The sequence below is a fragment of the Triturus cristatus genome, chromosome 1_1 (assembly GCF_964204655.1).
Source record: "Triturus cristatus chromosome 1_1, aTriCri1.1, whole genome shotgun sequence".
NCBI classification, from domain to species: domain Eukaryota; kingdom Metazoa; phylum Chordata; class Amphibia; order Caudata; family Salamandridae; genus Triturus; species Triturus cristatus.
Window position 1 is genome coordinate 91,435,343 of NC_140579.1, and position 20,150 is coordinate 91,455,492.

The following is a 20,150-nucleotide window of genomic DNA, read 5'->3' on the forward strand; positions in this document are numbered from 1 at the left end:
TGGGGTTTCACGCCCACCTATATAGCATCCGATTGATACAGGAAGAAAGAATAATCAGGGAATATCTGACCTCTATCCCCCTCCCCTCTCAGGGGTTGGAGAGGCGGATGAGTTAGGGACCCCCAGAGCCATACAGTAAAAGCAGTGATTAAGGGTCTGGCTAGGGGCAAAACACCCGGTACAGATGGTATATCCATAGAGTTTTACGCTGCCTATTCCGAAGAATTGGCTCCCAGACTCGTAGCCTTATATGAGGTCGCACTTGAGGAGGGTCACTTTCCAAACTCCACCAGGCAGGCACTGACAGTCCCTCTCCTCAAAGCAGACAAATCCCCCCTCGATTGTGAGGCATAACGTTCATTTTGCATGTTAAACTTAGATTTTAGGATACTAAGCAAAATACTTGCAATATGGCTCCAACCACTAATGACCGACCTCATTCACCCGGACCAGGCAGGATTAATTCCAGGACATAACACAGCTCTCAATATACAGCGCCTCACTGCACTTATGGCAGAAGGGATTGAGATGGTGGGAGAGGAGGTGGTCTTCGCGGTAGATATGGAAAAGGCTTTTGACAGCCTTGAGTGGAAGTTTCTGTATGGTGATCTGAATAAAATGTGGTTTGGACGGTTTTTCAAAAAGCGTCATATTGCTTTGTACGAGACTGGTGGAGCTTATCAGAATGGGTCAGACCATATTAGAGCAGTGTGAAGTGGAGTGGGGCACACAACAGGGGTGCCCCCTTTCTCCACTGCTGTTTGCCTTAGCTATGGAGCCATTGGCCTGCCTGGCCAGCACAGGAATATGATATTGAGGGATCCGCCTTGGGAAGTGTACACCATATAACCCTTTATACTGATGACCTCCTGCTTTTCCTGGGGGGCGTGGGAGAGAATCTTCCTGGTTCTACGGCATGGATGGCGGAATTTTGAGAGATGTACGGATAAAAAATTAGCTGGTCCAAAATTTTTCCGCTAACAAGCGACAGAATCCCCCCTGTGGGACCGGGAAATCTTAAATGGGAACCTAGATGCCTAGAATATTTAGGAGTGAAAATTTATCACTCCCGCTTGGACATATTTGAGGGTAACCTGGGGGCAGCAATGCGGTCCCTGAGCACCAGCATGGAATTCTGGAGGGGCCTCCTGCTCTCATTTGCGGGGAGGGTGGCCCTACTAAAAATGGTGGCACCCCCACGACTACTGTATTTCTTTCTTGTGCTCTTGATATGGATTTCCCCAAGGTAGCAGACTGGTCAGGTTGAGAAATCAGGGGCGGTAGAAACTGTCTTACTAGTCTGGGGGGGGGGTGTATGTGGATGAATGGTGTGATTTCTCTGAAATAAGGAGCTTGCTGAATACTTTGGTGTGAGTTCTCTGAAATGATGAGCTTGCTGGTTGATTGGGTGTGAGTTCTCTGGGATAGGGAGCTTGCATTGGGGAGTGATTCCAAAAGGAGTGGCTGAGGTGTCTTCAGCCCAGCGTGATGGAAGAGGTTCAGAGTAGCCCAGCTAGGTCTCGGTGTAGGGGCTCACGTCCTGACTCTGCGGAGAAGGAGTGGGTGGGACTGCATGTCTCCAGGTGCCCGAAACCCAGTCTCAGGGCCTGGATGGTTTCTTTAGGGGACATCCGGTCGGGGGCCTAGGCTGTACCAATAGGTCATTTCAGGAGGATCTCCCAGTGTCTAGAGGACGTGGAGTGTCTGTAATCAGAGCTCCAGTAGTCCTGGTGTCTGGCGGTACCGCTCCAGTTGGGAGGATGCGGAAGTCCAGAGGGAGGGGTGAGAGGGGGAGGGATTCCCCAGTGGGAACCAGTAGGTCAGGGACCAGCCGGGAGGGCTGAGTCGCCACTGAGTGACCGTGGTGTCGCCACTTCTGTCCTGGGGGGTCTGCATGCACTGTCGGATGGACAGGAGGTCGTGAGATCAGCGCCAGGCAGACTGTCACAAGACCCATTAGTTATGTGTCACCCTCGTTAAGTCCTGGTTCGCCAGGCATCTGACCAAAGGGTACGTTCCTCGGTTGGGGAGCCAGTAGTCGGTGTTTCCGGATCTGGACGTAAGGGCAGCTGTAGTCCTGAGGGCAGGTGGGGCTCATCTTAAGTGAAGAGACCCTGCTCTACAGTGGAAGGGGGTGCAGAGGGAGGGAGTCCTCGCCTCTGACCCCTTGGATCCCAGGTGGTAGACCAGTTGGTGGAGAGAGGTCCTGAACTGGTGAGAGAGTTGTGTTCTGGTGGGTGCTTCCCTGGGAGGGTGCGGAACCCCAGAAGTAGAGGTAGGGTGGGGCATTGTTGCCCGTGACCTCTGGTCAGCCTGAGGGTGCGGACCCTAGGTTGAAGGATCAGTGGTAGTTGGGAACTACACTGAGAGGGAGAGTGGAGAATGGCTTGTATGCCAGGGGTTACTACCCCCCACTCTGGGTTTGGCAAGGACCAGTGGTATCTGGGTGGCCTAGGGCCTGGTCCTGGCTGTGGACAACTAGGTAGTACCAGTGGGGTAGCCTAGTTGGGCCTGAGAGTTTGGTTCAGAGGGAACCACGTTGGTTCAGAGTGGCGTAGAACCGGAGGGTGTCCCTGCCGTGCGGGCCCGCGTCTGTGTTCTATCGCCCAAAGCAGGGAAGCCCATCACGGTGGTGATTGGTCTACCCTGCGTTTTGGCTGGAAGGGGGTTGTGTTGGACTTGGCCCTTCTGGCAGGGTCACCCCTGAACTTTTTGCTTTTTATTGTGACATGGTGTTAGTGGTTTTAGGCCTCTAGGCGCTTTCACACTGTGTCCCGGTGGAAAGCGCGTGCACTCTGAGTGCATGTAGTGAGACTGACCTGCCCTCCCATAGGAATGAATGGGGAATGTGTGTGTCCCTGGTAGTTCCTGATGCGTGGGGAGTGCAGGTGCGAGTTTGGTATGTACGGACTCGTGTGATAAAATGCTGCGCGATGATGTGTGCGGCGTGCATGTATCTAGTGTGGAAGTGCCACTTCTAGAAGTGGGCACTTCTGTGTGCAGTGTGAAATGAGTGCCTTGGCTGGAGATTGGCTGCCTGAGGTCAGGTGACGGGCTAGGGAATCCCCAGAGTCAGGAGGAGTCACCCAGTGGTGAATAGGGAGATCAGCAGCTAGATGGGTGGGAGGAGTACACCTGGGTCCTGAATAGGGCTGGGCTTTCCCCACACAATGCTGGCTCCGCCCCCTGTGGTGCGACTGATGACCCTGGCCTGTGCTGTGAATAGGGAGAGGGGCTGAGCAAAACAAAGTGCTCAGGAACCAGTTGTATCTGGTTCGCCCCTTCCCTGCACCCTTGAGACAAAGGGATTTGGTGTATAAAAGAGGGGCTGTGACCCCATGAAAATGTTCTTGCTCTGACTCAAATCTACCAGGGGCGTGCTGCTGCTGGGGCCCAGGGGAAGGCTTGCCTCCCTGGGCCCTGCCCAGCCCCTGGATGCCCTGGATACTGGAGGACTTTACTTCTAGCGCCTGGTGAGCGCTTTATTGCTTGTTCTGCTTTGGATCCTGGCAGGAGGGGGCTTGCTGCTGGTGGGGCCCAGGTGGGACCGCCATGGGGGCTGCCTCCCTGCTGGAGGGCCCTGTGTGCTGGCCCCTGGGCCCTACATTGCCCCCCCTGATGCCTCCAGGACTTTCTGTTGACCCAGCGCCTGGAAAGTGCTATCTTTCTCCCCAGGAAGGAGGAACATGTGGGCCTTTGCAGCGCTGGGCTGCGATCTCAGCCGAGGGAATTCCGACATAGGGATTCCCCGTGAAACTGGTCTGGCGGGTGCCCACCCCGCTGCTTTTGCGCTAATTTTATGCAGGTGCCCACCCTGCGTCTTCGTTTGCATTTTATGACTAATGCGGGTGCCCACCCCACTTATTGTAGTCTAATCGCGGGTGCCCACCCCGCTCTCAATTTAAATAACCGAGGGAGCCTACCCCTCACTTTGCCGCCGCAAAAGAAATCACCGCCGTGGCCCGAGCTGCATTTAAAAAGCATTGCCGAGCCCGCCTGGTTGTGGGCGGGGCCGCGTGACGGTAGGGAGAATGTACTTTCCTGTGTTATGTACGCCCCTAGAGTAGTTATACTTAGGTGGGTAGGTCTAATGCGTTGGACCAATGAGAAACTGCATAATGTGTTATGCCCCTGTGATGGATGCAGGATAGGTTTCATACCTGATGCTAGTGTGATGACGCTGAGGTCATTATTGCGCCAGTAGATACTGGTTGTGTTCTACAGTGCTAATTTGTGTTATGTTCTATATGTACAAATTGGTGATTTGTGCTAATTCTGACAGTGGTCCATGTGGCCCTGTCCCGTGTAAATAGTCCCTTGTAAAATTCTGCCCAGTGCCAGTTGGCACAGTGTAAATTGTGTGATTATTATCTAATGTGTTTTGGTATAATACAAAGGCTATTTTTATATAATACCTTGTGTGGAGTTTCCTTTGTGGTGGGCCTTGGGTGTTGTTGCTGGGTGCGCTCGCAAACGCTTCACACATCGCCTCCGGGATAAGCCTGACTGCTCGTGCCAAGCTACAAAGGGGGTGAGCAGGGGTTATCTTTGGCGTGTAACTCCCCAGCCCTGACTAGAGTGGTGGTTTCTGCCTGGCTTTGGCGCAAGCCCTAGCCAACCAGAAATCCCATTTCTAACACACACGGATCTACATTCATTAATATCGACCTTCCTGTGGGGCTCAGGACGTAGACGGGTGGCCCTGAGAACAATGCAGCGCCCGATGAGTGAGGGAGGGATAGCGGTCCCGGCTTCGAGAGACATTACCTAGTTACTCAGCTACAGTGGATGGCGCGATGGGTGGGAGATCAGCAGTTCCAGGTACAAGAGGCAGACCCGCATTGCCGGACCTACACGCACAATGGAGAATGTTACTGAGAGTAGACAGAGCTTCAGCGGAAGACTCTTAACACTGTACAAGTGGCATGGTGCTGTTGGAAATGCTCCCTCCAAATGACCCACACGTGGGTCCCCTACTCACCCGACCTCCCCGTGACAATATTGTGGGTGCTCACTCAAGGAGCCCAATGGGTGGGTCTTGGAGAATGGGTGCTAGCAGGGGCGACACGGCTGGGGGACTTGTATAGAGACGAGGAGCTCATATCATTTGAGGACTTCCGAGAGGGATAGGATCTTCCCCACGGATACTTCTTATTGCATGCAGGAGTCGTGGCGGCAATTCGAGCGCAGTGGGGGTTATAATTAAAGCGGTTACACATGTCTCTATGGGGCTCCGGGCAGGGATGCCCTACAACTGCTGACTGCGTTACGTGATAGATGGGCCGATGACTTGAATATCCCCTGGAAGGCAAACATTGAGAAAACATATTGATAGGGATCCCTAGGACTTCGAGAAACGCCCGATTCCAACTAACTAATTTCTTCATATTGCACAGGGCATACCTCACGCCGGGACGAATTAACAAATTCTTCCACAGAGAAAACGCGAGATGCCCAAGATGTGGAGAAGTGGAAGCGTAACTTCTCCATATGCTCTGAGCATGCCCAGAATTAAAGAACTACTGGAATGTAATTTCTACCACCAATGGCGAAATAATAGAGCGAGCAGTCCCATGTGCCCCTGCACCTTGTCACCTGGGATTATTCCCACATAATTCCAGGACGTGGGTCACTAGCATCTTCCAAGACCTGGCCTTGATACTAGCTAAAAGAGGAATAACACAACAATGGAAACCTCCGTGTGACCCAGCATTTCAACTTGGAAAAGAGAGTTAGAAAAGTGGGCGTGCTGAGAGGGGAGGGTGCTCCCTAGAAATGCCAGATGAGGAATCAGCTCATTAGCGAGAGCCAGAGCCTGGGAGGCCTTGGTTGCAAATGCAAGAGACCCGGAACCTGAATCAGGAATTCCTCCCCATGGGGGGATCCCTGCAGAGGAGCCCAAACCAACAGCACAGGGGAGGGGAAGAGTGAACACGTAACTTACTCAGAAGCACACAACCTCAATCCTGGACTGGCACAGAGGGGTGGGAGATAGGAAAACACAGGTAGAAAAACATTAGAGCTCACTGCAAAAACATTACTATCTTCAAATTGCTGGTACTTGTAGGGATCTGCAGCGGGGGTGTTTGGGAGTTGGGGACTTTTGGGGATAGAGGGGGGAATATTGTGTATATGTCGTCGTATGGAACCAATAGCTGATTGCATAAGCTCGAGTTCATATGTTGAAGATACACCGTGGGTGCGATACAGAATATATAAGCGGAATGTGTTGTGTAGTTTATGCTGTCCAAAAACCTCAATAAAATATGTTGAAGAAAATAAATGAAAAGTGAACTCCAGGAATGCCAGCAGCATAGGAACATATTAATGTTAAAGCATGTTGAGGGTTATGTTAAGGAATTGGGCAGATGAGCATATGTGACAGAAGTATTGTAGGAAACAAACAGGTGAATAAAGGTAGACGCCAGGCATGAGACTCTCTCCTAGTATGCAGGGTCATTAAAAAGCATGGTGTTCCCTTTGTGTGTTTTTCGTTTTTGAAGGGTCTGCAAAGACATAGGGTCTTCAGCAGCAACAAAAAGCCTTTCCTTCAAGTGCTGATATCTTTTGCATACTCTTGCTAAAGCTAAAGTATCTTAACCGTCGGGGCCACCAATTTCAGTTTGACCTTATTATTCTTTTTATTATCAAATGATAGTATTTATTACATGCAATAAAGAACATGAGTTCTTCAAATTAAGTTATGCAGAGATTGTATCATAGCATGAATTACTTTCTTAAGTTTAATTGGCAACATCTGTCCTTTTTTTCTACTAGGAAAATGTTCAGGAAAACTTTCAGAAAAAATTGGTGAGTTTTTAATTAAACCAATTATTACTAGCAAATGTGTGACTATCAGTATGTATGTATGTATGTATATGGTATTTTGTAGCACAAGTCAAATCCAAAGGATAAGACAAGCATTAAGTCAATGAGTAAGGGTTGTAAATGGTTAATGCATTGGGATGTATTGTTCTTTAAAGAGGTGAGCAGAGCTGGGGCCGTCCTTGTGGATATGAATATGCTGTCCCAGATTCTGGGTGCATAGATAAAAAAAGCCTGCAGTCTTAATTTTTTCTTTTTGCGCTTTTGGCTGTGGGCATACCAAGATCCAGTCGATATCGTGGGTTTGTCTGCGAGGTAAGACGAGGTTGTGTTTGTGATACATTTGTAAAAATGATGCAGCTGGTTTGAGCCAGCAAGGGGAGCCAATGGAATTCCATCAGCATAGGGGTGATGTGATCATACGTCTTTAGACCCTAGATGAGGTAGGCTGCATCCTGTAGGATGCACCTAGGGGTTGCCAGCGTGGGGTTGGGGTGTTCATGGAGTTGGGCATTATCCAGACGCAAGTGTAAGAGGGATTGAACAGCAGTTGTGAAGTTGCTTTCTGGGACGGAACGGTTTGACTTTCTTTAGAAGAAAGACTTGGTGCCAAGCAATATTTGTTTTTGTCAATATGTTCCTTGACGGTGAGCTTGGTATCCAGGATGAATCTAGGTGACTTGGCACTCAGTGAAAGTTGGGATTTGAATCCATCAAGCTTCATGTCATTTAGTCAGGTTTGTATTGTATTTTGAATAGTATTCAGTGTAACTTAGCAATCTGTAAACCATATGAACATATAGTACAATAGAATTATGTGCAAATAATGTACATGTTGTATGATACAATGTTGCTATGTCCAAGCTTCTACATTTGTCTCCAATCATGAGTGCAATAGAATTCAATATGGTCCGCAGTTTGGTTTAAAATCAGCCCTTTATGTATAAGTTCATCCTATGATAAAAGCTGTTTAATTGCCAAAACAATTATCATTCATGACATCCGATGTGTTTCGTTCCTGTGGAGCTTCTTCAGGGATCAATAAATTACTCTGCCATTTTATTCCTCAAAAATACTCTTCCTTCTTCATAATAGTTAGTACATCCTAATCACAGTCTTCGTAGATAGGGTCCAGTGGGTGCCATCAGATGGTGTGTGCTCAGTGTGAAACCATGTGAACTAGCTATTGTTAGTAATCGCGCTGGAGATGCTTGGCATTGATGTGGCATTGGCGTTGAACACAGACTGCTTTTTGAAAGATCTTGCCAATGAATGGTAGATAATTGATGAGCAGGTAGTGGGCGTGGTCATCAGGGTCTATTGTTGGCTTCCTTAAAAGGGGTAGAATCTGGCCAGACTTAAGAGATTCTGTGAAGATGCTCTGACAATGGTTAGTAGGGGTGAAAGATCATTGCCTCAGAGTTTTGATGAAGGACAATGGTAAGACAGCATCTCCATAAGAAGTGGCTTTAAGGGAGTTGAGTATGTCAGTGAGATCTGGTAGGGATAGGGTTTTGAAGCCTGATCATTGCATGATTCTGCGGTAAGTGGCGGGTGTAAGAATAGAAGAAGTGCCAGTGGATTATCCGTATTTTTTCATGGAAGAAGAGGTTGACGCATTGCACCTTTCTGTGGAGTGAGGAATAGGTGGTTCCAGTAGGGGGATGATGCAGTGTCTTGAATAGCGTCCTGCTTTTGCCGATTCACAAAAAAGTTGACTGAGGCACAAGAAATTCGCACATATAACTTTCATGGCTTGTGGTTATACTCTAAACATAAAGGTGCACCAGTCTAGAAGATCAGCCATCTTAATCTTCCATACAGAAGAAACTCCATCAACATTTTGAAAAGAATATAACTGCACCCACTTCATATTGACCTTTCTAAAAATATCCAGATCAAAGGAAGCCTTGACATTTTAACATAATTGAATTATATAATGCACAGACTTCCAAATCTTTTTCTTTAAAAAATTGATTTCTTTATTCAAAATTCTTTCATTGTAAAACTTAACACGTTTCATCCACACGGGCTTCTTCAGGGCTGTATTTGTGTATCCCATATGTGATGTTATGATCAAGGTTATGTTCTATAGATCAGTAATTCCTAAATCAGTGTACTCCCTTGACAGTCCACCAAATGATGTTTCCTCTCTGATGGTAGTATCACATCGAAATCAATTTTGGATGAATCAGGAGGTATAGAAACGTCTTAGTCTTTTTCCAGTATTGTCTGGAATAGTCCCTTTGCACACGTTCACAAAGGACTACTGCCTGGACAATCAAATTCCGTAGGAGCGTGCACTTTGCCTGTTCGGTCCTTCCGGACTTTGCTGAAACCTTAAGGGCTCTGTAAAATTAGTTTTAGTTATCCTGTCTGGGCCTGTCTGAGCTGTACTTTAAAGGATAGCTCTTCTGCCATGACTTTAAATTGTGAGTTGTAGAACTTTGCATTCCAATTCTGTCCTTTCAAAGCATAGTTTCAGTCATAACATATTCAGAGGTGTTTTCACAGTGTTTTCCAAACCTTTTAAAGTAAGTGCTTATCTGTGTTCAATCAGCTGTATAACCTCTAAAATAGACAACAACTTTATTTTTTACAGTCTTTACAAAACTTGTTTTTGCAGTGAGTGTTATGAAGCACATATTCAAATTCTACTCCAGAGCCATCTATCGTTCTGCCTCAATCTGCTACAGTCATTGGGATTACAAGTGAACTACAAAAAGTCGGTCCTCAATCCCACTCAGCGGATTCACTACCTGGGTGCCTCTCTGGACTCCGCAAAGGCAAGCGTGTGTCCTTCGGAGGAGAGGTTATTATCCATGCTTCAGAAATGCCACACACTTCTCGACACTGCATTCCCTACAGCCAGGCAAGTGTTGTCACTTCTGGGGTCGATGGCTTCGTGCATTTACATTGTGCCCAATGCACGCCTTCACATGCGTCCACTACAACAAGCGCTAGAGGATCAGTGGTCACAGAGGTCAGGTCGCTGGGAAGATCTGATCTCTCTCCACCAAGCCGCCAAAGACTCCATCAGATGGTGGATGAAACGCTCCCATCTACTTCACGGCGTCCCCTTCCATCAGACGCCTCCGACACAGACAGTGGTCACAGATGCCTCTAAGCAGGACTGGGGTGCTCATATGGACCAGCTTCAGGTACAAGGTCTCTGGTCCAATACGGAAAAAAGTTATCACATAAACTTCTTGGAACTACGAGCAGTCCATCTGGCTATCTAATCCCTGTATCCGTCCCTCCAAATCAGCCACGTTCAGATTCAGACAGACAACATAACTATGTTCTATCTGAACAAGCAAGGAGGCACCAAGTCACGAGTCCTGTCTCTGGAAGCTCAGTCCATTTGGTGGTGGCTACTGGCGAGAAGCCTTTCGATCATCGGTGTTCACCTGCCAGGGATCCTGAACGTGCAGGCAGACGGCCTCAGCAGAGACTTCGTCGAAGCACACGACTGGGTGCTCAACAAAGACGTCGCCCAAGAGATCTTCCGGCAGTGGGGAGTACCGGACATCGACCTTTTCGCAAACAAAAAATGCCCTGTCTTTGCCTCCAGGTTCCTCCAACAGGGATCACAGGGGAACGCACTTTTGATCAGCTGGTCGCGGACATTGCTGTACGCTTTTCCTCCTCTCCCTCTCATCCCAGCGGTCATACAGAAATTCTACAGGACCAGAGCACGGATGATCCTTATAGCTCCGGAGTGGCCCCGCCAGTGGTGGTACCCGGATCTCCTCCAGCTGTCAGAGGTGCCACACCGGAGATTGCCTTGCCTGCCGAACTTACTGACCAAGAATCAGGGGAGAGAGTTCCATCCCAACCTCCCCTCCCTTCGCTTGACGGCATGGCTCCTGAAGTCATCCAGTATGGACATTTAGATCTTCCGGCGGACTGTATGAACATTCTTCGAGAAGCAAAAAGGCCCTCCACTAGGAAGTCTTATGCCTTCAAGTGGAAGAGGTTCTACATTTGGTGTAGAGAACGCCCTTGATCCAATCCAGGGTCAAGAGCAGGTTATTCTCCCCTACTTATTGCACTTGGCAAAGTCTGGTTTAAAGTATACATCTATCAGAGTCCACCTAGCTGCTATCACCGCTTATAGAAAATCTCCTACCCAGGCCTCATTCTTCCAGATGCAGGTAGTCAAAGATTTCCTAGAAGGGCTTAAAGTATTTCCACCAGGGTGGTCTCCTTCCCCTCCCTGGGAACTCAACATTGTTCTCTCTAAGTTAATGAGAGCTCCTTTCGAACCTATTCATAAGGCATCCTTGCAGCATCTGACCTGGAAGGCTGCCTTCTTAGTAGCCATCACTTCTGCCCGCAGGGTAAGTGAGATTCAGGCCCTCTGCTGCAAGGAACCTTACACTGTTTTCCATGCCAATAGAGTGGTACTACGTACTCCTCTGAGCTTCCTGCCCAAGGTGGTCTCGGATTTCCACATTAATCAGGTTATCACGTTGTCCACTTTCTTTCCTCAGCCAGCCACTCCCCCGGATAGAGCTTTACATTCTCTAGACCTCCGGAGGGTATTGAAATTTTATCTTGCTAAAACCCTTTCTATTATAAAGTCTGACAGGCTCTTTGTCAATTACGGTCCAACAAATACCGGGCTGGCTGCTTCCAAAAGGTCTATTTCTAAATGGATTGTTTCCTGCATAGCCTTGTCTTATCAACTGTCTCACAAGGTTCTACAGGTTAGAGCAAGAGCACACTCTACTAGAGGGAAAGCTTCTACTGTAGCTCTCCTTCGCAACGTTCCCATGTCTGAGATTTGCAAAGCGGCTACATGGCTCTCTATACATACCTTTACACACCATTATTGCCTAGATTCAGATGCACAGGCCGACGCCCAGGTGGGGCAGGCCTCTTTGAGGAATTTGTTTGCATAACTGCAATGCGAATGTGATGTTAATGCATGTTCTAGATGCTGTATTGCTCGTCCGCGAGATTTTGGGTATGGGCTTGCTACTCTATTCATAGATTATGACTATTGATGAGTATCCCCTGGATGAGAAGGATTAGTTACTTAACTGTAATCCTAGTTCTCATCCAGGGGTATACTCATCAAAGTCATAAGCGACCCACCCACCTCCCCGGACGAGCATTCTCTTCAAGTTATTGTTTATTGATTTCAGATCTATTCAGGTGCGGGTGCACCGTCAAAAAGAACTGACCTAACTGTCACCTGTGGTGCATCATGGGAGCAAGGGTCTCCTGCAGGTCTTAAAGGCACGGTCCCCCTACTCTAATGCCTTAAAGGCAAGGTGTCAGTTTTCTTTGTTTTCTTGATACTCTACTGCAGCCTACAGGCAAATGCCTGCAATTACAAGTTTGCTTTATGGCAATAAAGCATTGTTGTGCGACAATTGGTTTAGCGCTTCCTTTTTTCCTTATGGGTTAGGGGTACTACAATGCAAACCTATGTAATTTCAGGATTTTTGCCATGTTTTAAACATTTTAGGCTGCATGTATATGTTTTCACATATGTATATATATGTATTTTCTATATGCTCTGGGTTCCCGCACGTGGGCGGGGATTATTCATAGATTATGACTTTGATGAGTATACCCCTGGATGAGAACTAGGATTATAGGTAAGTAACTAATCCTTCCTGACTTGCAACAGTTGCACTGTACACAGGGGAGCGATGTGTCGGGTCCGTTCTGTAGGGGGAAGCGATGCGTCGATTCTGAGACGACTCTGATCCGCAGTTAATGCCCTGGGGTAAACTTGCCGCACTGGGACGATGCGTTGAAATCCGAGATGCGGCGGCGAACGATGCGGCGGTGGCGAGCGGCGCTGTGTTGACCTTTTCAGCCGCGATCCCTCGATGCATCGATTCTTGTCGCTGTGACAAGCACTGCATTGTTTTCAGCAGTGGCACGGCGATGCGGGGAGATTCTTCTCACACCACAGCGTTGCGTTGGAAAAAACTGTCGCAAGAAGAGCGATGTGTCGTGTCCTTGTCGTTGCGTTGATTTTCCAGCTCCCAACAGCAGAAACAACATCCAGAGGCCCAAGACAGTCACAGGAACCACTTGGCAGGTCAGAACTCCAAGCAAGAATGTTCAGGGGAGCTGGGGTGAAGTCTTTGTGTTCCTGAAACTTCAAAACAGGAGGCAAGCTCTACTCAAGCCCTTGGAAACTTTCCTCAAGCATTGACACAGAACACAGCAAAGTCCTTCTCCTTTCCTTGGCAGAAACAGCAACTGCAGGCCAGCCCCAGACACACAGCAAGGGCAGTACTTCTCAGTTTCTCCAGCTCTTCTCCTTGGCAAAGGTTCCTCTCGATTCCAGAAGTAGTCTAAAGTTCAGGGGTATTAGTTCTAATACTTATACCCCAAAATGTCTTTGTTCTCTTTGTGCAAGGGTCTCTGAGCCCAGTCCACACCAGTTCTGTCCTCTCTGGTGCAGCTGCCTGGCAGGAGGTGGAGACAGCATTGTGTAAGGCAGACAGGCCCTATTCAGGTGCAAGGGAAATCTCCTCCCACCAATCTAAATGCAGACCGGGTCTATTCAGGTGCTAGTGAGGAACTCCTCTCCCTACTGTGAATGCAACCCAGGTCTATTCAGCCCATCCCTGACTCATTCAGGAAAGGCAGGACACATATCAACCTTCCGGTGGCTGTCAGAGAATGCACCTTCCCAGCCCCTGTCACTCCAAAACCAGATAGTCAATACACAAACAGGCAGAGGCACACAGAATGGTTAAACAAGAAAATGCCTACTTTCTAAAAGTGGCATTTTCAAACACACAATTTAAAAACCATCTTTAGTTAGAGATGTGTTATTAAATTCTGGGTTCAGAGAGCCTAAACTTTATTTTTACATCTTATCCCTATGGGAAGATATGCTTGTAAAATGTTACAAATGATTCCCCCTTCTGTCCTATGGGGCAAGATAGCCTTTCAATTGTGAAAAACGAAATTGGCAGTATTTCACTATCAGGACATGTTAAACACATCAGTACTTGTCCTACCTTTCACATACACTGCACCCTGCACAGGGGGGTACCTTGGGCCTACCATAGGGGTGTCCAATATGTAGGAAAAGGGAAAGTTAGGGCCTGGCAAGTGGGTGCACTTTCCAAGTCGACATGGCAGTTAGCAAAAGTGCGCACAGGCACTGCAGTGGCAGGCCTGAGACATCTTTTCAGGGCTACTCATGTGGGAGACACAATCAGTGCTGCAGCCCCCCTAGTAGTATCTGATTTACCAGCCCGACACACTCAGTGCACTTTACTAGGGACTGACCAGTAAATCAAAATATGACAATTGGGGAGATCCTATCATAATAACAATTTACACAGAGAGCATATGCACTTTAGCCCTGATCAGCAGTGGTAAAGTGCCCAGAGTCCTTAAACCAACAAACCACAGGTCAGGGAAAAAAAGGAGGAAGAAGCAAAAAGTTTGGGGGTAACCCTGCCAAAAGGGCCAATTCCAACAATCGGGTAATCAGCGGTTTTACATGAACACTTAGTGAGAGGAATGCAGTCTTTAGGTTACCCAGATTTTACAGGCTTAAGCCTATGACAGCAGAGCTATCACTCTGGGTGCTGATTGAGGAAAACTAACAGCCTGGGTTGGTAGCAGAGGGGGTGACAGGGGAGGTGACAGGGGAGGTGACAGGGGAGGTGACAGGGGAGGTGGAAGAGGAGGTGGAAGAGGAGGTGGAAGAGGAGGTGGAAGAGGAGGTGGAAGAGGAGGTGGAAGAGGAGGTGGAAGAGGAGGTGGAAGAGGAGGTGGAAGAGGAGGTGACAGAGGAGGTGACAGAGGAGGTGGCAGAGGAGGTGGCAGGGAAGGTGACAGGGGAGGTGGCAGGAGGTGGCAAGGAGGAACAGGATGTGGCAGAGGAGGTGACAGAGAAGATGACTGGGGAGGTGACAGGAGGTGGCATACGAGGTGGCAGAGGAGGTGACAGAAGGTGATAGGGGAGGTGTCAGGGGAGGTGACAGGGAAGGTGGAAGAGGAGGCGAGAGGGGAGGCGAGAGGGGAGGCGAGAGGGGAGGCGACAGGGGAGGCGACAGGGGAGGCGACAGGGAGGTGTGTTGGGAAACCAGCAAGGACTGATGACAACAGAGGCAGGAGCAGCGCTAAAGGTAGGAGTAGAGCTGTGCGAGAGTAGACCATTCTGGTTCAGGGAGACAAAGCATCTGATAGTGGATGGTGAAGGTGAAGGAGGAGAGGGTTTACTGTGGGCTTGGAAGTTGGCAATTGATAATGTACATTATTCACTGTGATCCATGCTGACACAGGGGCTGGGCTTGAGTCAAACAACCGGTAGTCTCTGAGGCTGTGCCGCAAAGCAGTCTGCTGCTGTGCCCTCTCCTGATTTATTTTCGTGAGTACAGAGCTGAAGGGGCCCCCCCCTGCAGTGCCTCAAGAGACTGATCCAGATTTGACCCTCAATTCATTGTGCCTTCTGGCTGATAATTGACGAAGCGTTTGTAGCATCAGCTGCCGTCTTTAACAATGATCTGATGCTAATTATATTGTAATTGCAATCTATGCGGCATGCATCACCTTAGGCGGTTCTGCTGCCACAGTCTTCTCACAGCAGGAGCAGCTGATGATGCGTGCACAGCTCTGCTGTAGGCAGCACCTTCCACTATGAGCAGCCCCTGTGGTAGACGGGGCGCTGCAGCTTCAGTTTAGGAAACTGCTTGCCAGTGCGGCAGACACGGCGCTGCAGCTTCAGTTTAGGGCACTGATTGCCCGTGTGGTAGACACAGCGCTGCAGCTTCACTTTAGGGCACTGATTGCCCGTGTGGTAGACACGGCGCTGCAGCTTCAGTTTAGGGCACTGTTTGCCTGTGTGAGCAGCATGACGCTGCAGCTTCAGTTTAGGGCACAGATTGCCTGAGTGGCAGACATGGCGCTGCAGCTTCAATTTAGGACACTGTTTCCCCGTGTGGCAGACACAGCGCTGCAGCTTCAGTTTAGGGCACTTTTTGCCCGTGTGGCAGACCCAGCGCTGCAACTTCAGTTTAGGGCACTGTTTGCCTGTGTGAGAAGCACGACGCTGCAGCTTCAGTTTAGGGCACCGTTTGCCTGTGTGAGCAGCATGACGCTGCAGCTTCAGTTAAGGGGAAAAATTGCCTGAGTGGCAGACATGGCGCTGCAGCTTCAATTTAGGACACTGTTTCCCCGTGTGGCAGACACAGCACTGCAGCTTCAGTTTAGGGCCCTGTTTGCCCGTGTGGTAGACACGGCGCTGCAGCTTTAGTTTAGGGTCCTGCTTGCCCGTGTGGTAGACACAGCTCTGTAGCTTCAGTTTAGGGCACTGTTTGCCCGTGTGGCAGACATGGCGCTGCAGCTTCAATTTAGGACACTGTTTCCCCGTGTGGCAGACACAGCGCTGCAGCTTCAGTTTAGGGCCCTGTTTGCCCGTGTGGTAGACACGGCGCTGCAGCTTTAGTTTAGGGTCCTGCTTGCCCGTGTGGTAGACACAGCTCTGTAGCTTCAGTTTAGGGCACTATTTCCCCTTGTGACAGACACGGCGCTGCAGCTTCAGTTTAGGGCACTGTTTACCTGTGCAGCAGACATGGCGCTGCAGCTTCAGTTTAGGGCACTATTTCCCCTTGTGACAGACACGGCGCTGCAGCTTCAGTTTAGGGCACCGCTTGCCCGTGCAGCAGACAGTGCTGCAGCTTCAGTTTAGGGCACTGATTGTAGACACGGCGCTGCAGCTTCAGTGTGGGGCACTGATTGCCCATGTTGAAGACACAGCACTCCAGCTTCAGCACTGTTTGCCCGTGTGATAAACACAGTGCTGCTGCTTCAGTTTAGGGCACTGTTTGCCAGTGTGCTAGATACGGCGCTGCAGCTTCAGTTTAGGACACTGATTGCCCGTGTGGTAGACACTGCGCTGCAGTTTCAGTTCAAGGCACTGATTCCCTGTATGGTAGACACGGCGCTGCAGCTTTAGTTTAGGGCACCGTTTGCCCGTGTTGCGGACACGGTGCTGCAGTGTCAGTTTAGGGCACCGATTGCCCGCGTGGTAGACACAGCCCTGCAGCCTCAGTTTGGGGCACCGTTTGCCCGTGTTGCAGACTCGGCGCCGCAGCTTCAGTTTAGGGCACCGTTTGCCCGTGTTGCAGACATGGCGCTGCAGCTTCAGTTTAGGGCTCAGTTTGCCCGTGCTGCAGACACGGCACTGCAGCTTCAGTTTAGGGCACTGATTGCCCATGTGGTAGACACGGCGCTGCAGCTTCAGTGTAGGGCACTGTTTACCCGTGCTGCAGACACGGAGCTGCAGCTTCAGTTTAGGGCACTGTTTGCCCGTGAGGTAGACACTGCGCTGCAGCTTCGGTTTAGGGCACTGATTGCCCGTATGGCGGACACACGGCGCTGCAGCTTCAATTTATGGAACTGATTGCCCGTGTGGTAGACACGGCGCTGCAGCTTCAGTGTAGGGCACCTTGTTGCCCGTGTGGCAGACACAGCGCTGCAGCTTCAGTTTAGGGCACGGATTGCCCGCGTGGTAGACACGGCACTGCAGCTTCAGTTTCGGCATAGCTGCCAAGGTTTCAGATTGCTATGTGTGGCATTTTCATAATTTCAGTGTTTTTGTGAGTGACATTCAACGACTATGAGTGACCTTTCTTGTGTGCAAAATCAAGCGAGGAAGGCGAGGGAAAAATATAACATACAGAAATGCTCATCTTTCTAGAGCCACTTGTAGGGTACTGTGTGCATGAAAATATTTTGAAGGGGCTGCTGAGGAAACATGTTTATAAGAGTGGCTATCTCACCAGGTTTCAAGATGTGTTTTTCGTGAGCTACTTCATTCTGACCTGTGTTTTACCTCCATCCAAAAGATTGTAAATATCATTTGCAAGAAAGAGGCTCTTTGCTCAGCCCTGGAGGTTCTTCTTCATAACTGTTGCTGCTTTTTAAAGAAATATTTTAGATTTAAGATGATTACGAAAGATCAAAAAAGCTTGAAACGATGCCTCTGACATCAGCTGTGGGTCACAGAATGCTGGGAGATCAAGTCTGTATGTGAACTGCTGAGAAAGAAACTTGTAATCTTTACACCTTTATTTTTCACCACTTTAAATAGCGCAAACCTTGTCTAGGTACAGAAGAGTGGTTCACAGCTCATGCAAACGACATTAGAGGTTTATTTTACAGCGTCTCGCCCACCCAGGCAGGGGCTGATCCCACGGACCTCGGGCCCTTTACACCAGTCTGTTTTGTGCCATCCAGCAGCCCGGGTTCCAGTTTGACTGGGACAGCTTGTGGGCCACCGTTGATGGGAGCCACAGGAAGGAAATAGTATGTTTAAATCAACAATGCGCTGTGCAGTCTAACTCCAGCAGAGGTTCAACGTGATGTGAGGGCGGGCACAGGCAGAAATGACTGTGTGCCAGGACAACCACAGTCACCTCTTGAAGCCTGGGCTTAGCTCATGCTCTGGCTGCCAGCGCCTCGTATAGCAGAGCTATTCAGTGTTGCGCGCTAAAGCGGCATGGACAAAAGAGCGGTAACTCCTGAGGGCACTAATGCCTGGTATTTAATGCCAGTCCTGTAATGCGGGAATAGGCATTAAAATGCGCTAGCCTAACCCGCGATGCGGGGCACTTGTCAGGGCTGCCCAGCTTATATCCCATTTATGAGCTTAAATAAATATACTGGACTGTGACTCCTATATGCATCTCTATGATGAACCGATGAATGCTTTTTAAAAAAACAGGAAGTAAAAACAATTTAGTGTATTGCGTGTAAAACTTGCAGAAGAATAAAAAGTGGTTTGCTCTGAACGGCCATCACATGGGCATGGCACCAGATCAAGTTTAGTATGGAAACCAAGAGAAAAACACAATAGATACTTCACAGTTCCTGCCTTTAAATGACAAGCATTTGCAATGCAATAGGTCTCGCATTGGCGAGTGGTTGAGGTATTGGCATTGTAAATGACTTTTGGGAAGAGAAGACTCCAAAGAGATTGTAAGTAGGTTTATTGAGTAACATCAACAACCCCTGGAAGACACCGGTCCCCACTCTCCTCAGCAACTGCTCGTCTCTGGTCAGTAAACATTCCAGAACTATGACCAGAGAGAAACCGGTTGCCAAGGAACCAAGATATTCCACGGGAATACACATAAGAAATAATAACAAATATAGAGGATACAACAATGACAATGCCTTTTATTAATGTGTTTTGAAAACTTGCAAGCGATGCTTAAACACGCACTTTGTACTTACTTACGAGAAGCAAGGTCGGCAGTAAAAAAGGCGCAGTTACTGCCAGCTTTGCTAGTCATAACTATAAGTACAAAGTGTGGGTTTACGCACTGCTTGCAGGTTTTCAAAACACATAAATAAAAGGCATTGTCATTTACAATGCCGATAGCTCAAACGTTTTCAAATACAAGACCTTTTGCATTGCAAATGCTTGTTGAGCTAGGAGACAGAGGGCGGCAGCAGCTATAGGAAGGCCGGGACCATGATGCCAGGCCGTGCGTTTTAAAAGTAGGAGGGCGAGATAAACAGCGCTACAGCTGGGGAGTCTAATTTAGGTCCAGTAAGATCTATGACAAATTATCAGACTATCCTGCTAAAATAAGGTGAATAAAAATAATTCAAGCACACAGTCAGTGGTTAGCCTGAATGCCTGCTCATCTACTACACATGATTTATTGGATTGAAGTAGAGTTGTGTTTTGAACTATCTGCCTCTCCCTTCAGCCAATAAATGTATTCTGGAATTGCTGAGTCACTCTTTCTAGGGTTGTGGCACTATTTTGCTAACATGATGATTGACTAAGCAGTTATGGAATACTTTTATTGGTTATAACTATAAGCAAAAGTGGAGTGTATACAACATTGACACCAAATGGCTTTTTATATGTTAATAAGGTAATGCATGTCTGTGTCTATATAGAATCCAATGTTCCTTCCTAAGAGCATATGGATTAAGATAGCAAGAGAAGCAGACACTTGCTCTATCCCAGACAGTGTGTGACGCGGAAGAGCTCTGAAGTCTTGCCTTCGAGCATGAATTCACAAGTATAAATGAACCAGTGCACTTGATGAATAGCATATACCTTTGCGGCGTCTGCTATATCAAGTATGATGCAACTGCTTGCTGTGTTACAAATTCATTCATTGTGGGTGGGGGATGTTGCGGGCACGTGGAAGACTATTTGTGACATGCCAGTTGTTTTTGTATTGGTTGAAAATGCAAATAAATTTTTTTTTTTTTTTTAAATAAATCATTAATTGTTTGTTTGTATTTGTTGTTTTGCTCTGTTTCTCACACGGCGCACAAATTGAAAACCAGAACAAACCAACTGACCT

At 48.4% G+C, this 20,150-nt stretch overlaps 1 protein-coding gene across 4 annotated transcripts in view; it reads left to right on the plus strand.

Annotated features, from left to right (window-relative positions):
• The window catches only part of LOC146869579 (butyrophilin subfamily 3 member A3-like), a 473,774-nt gene that overhangs the window by 260,686 nt on the left and 192,938 nt on the right, over nt 1-20,150 (plus strand). For all 4 annotated transcript variants that reach the window (XM_085606426.1, XM_085606395.1, XM_085606440.1 and 1 more), the window contains one exon: nt 6,778-6,810. In XM_085606426.1, the coding sequence (XP_085462552.1) occupies nt 6,778-6,810 (33 nt within the window). The remainder of the gene's footprint in view (nt 1-6,777; nt 6,811-20,150) is intronic.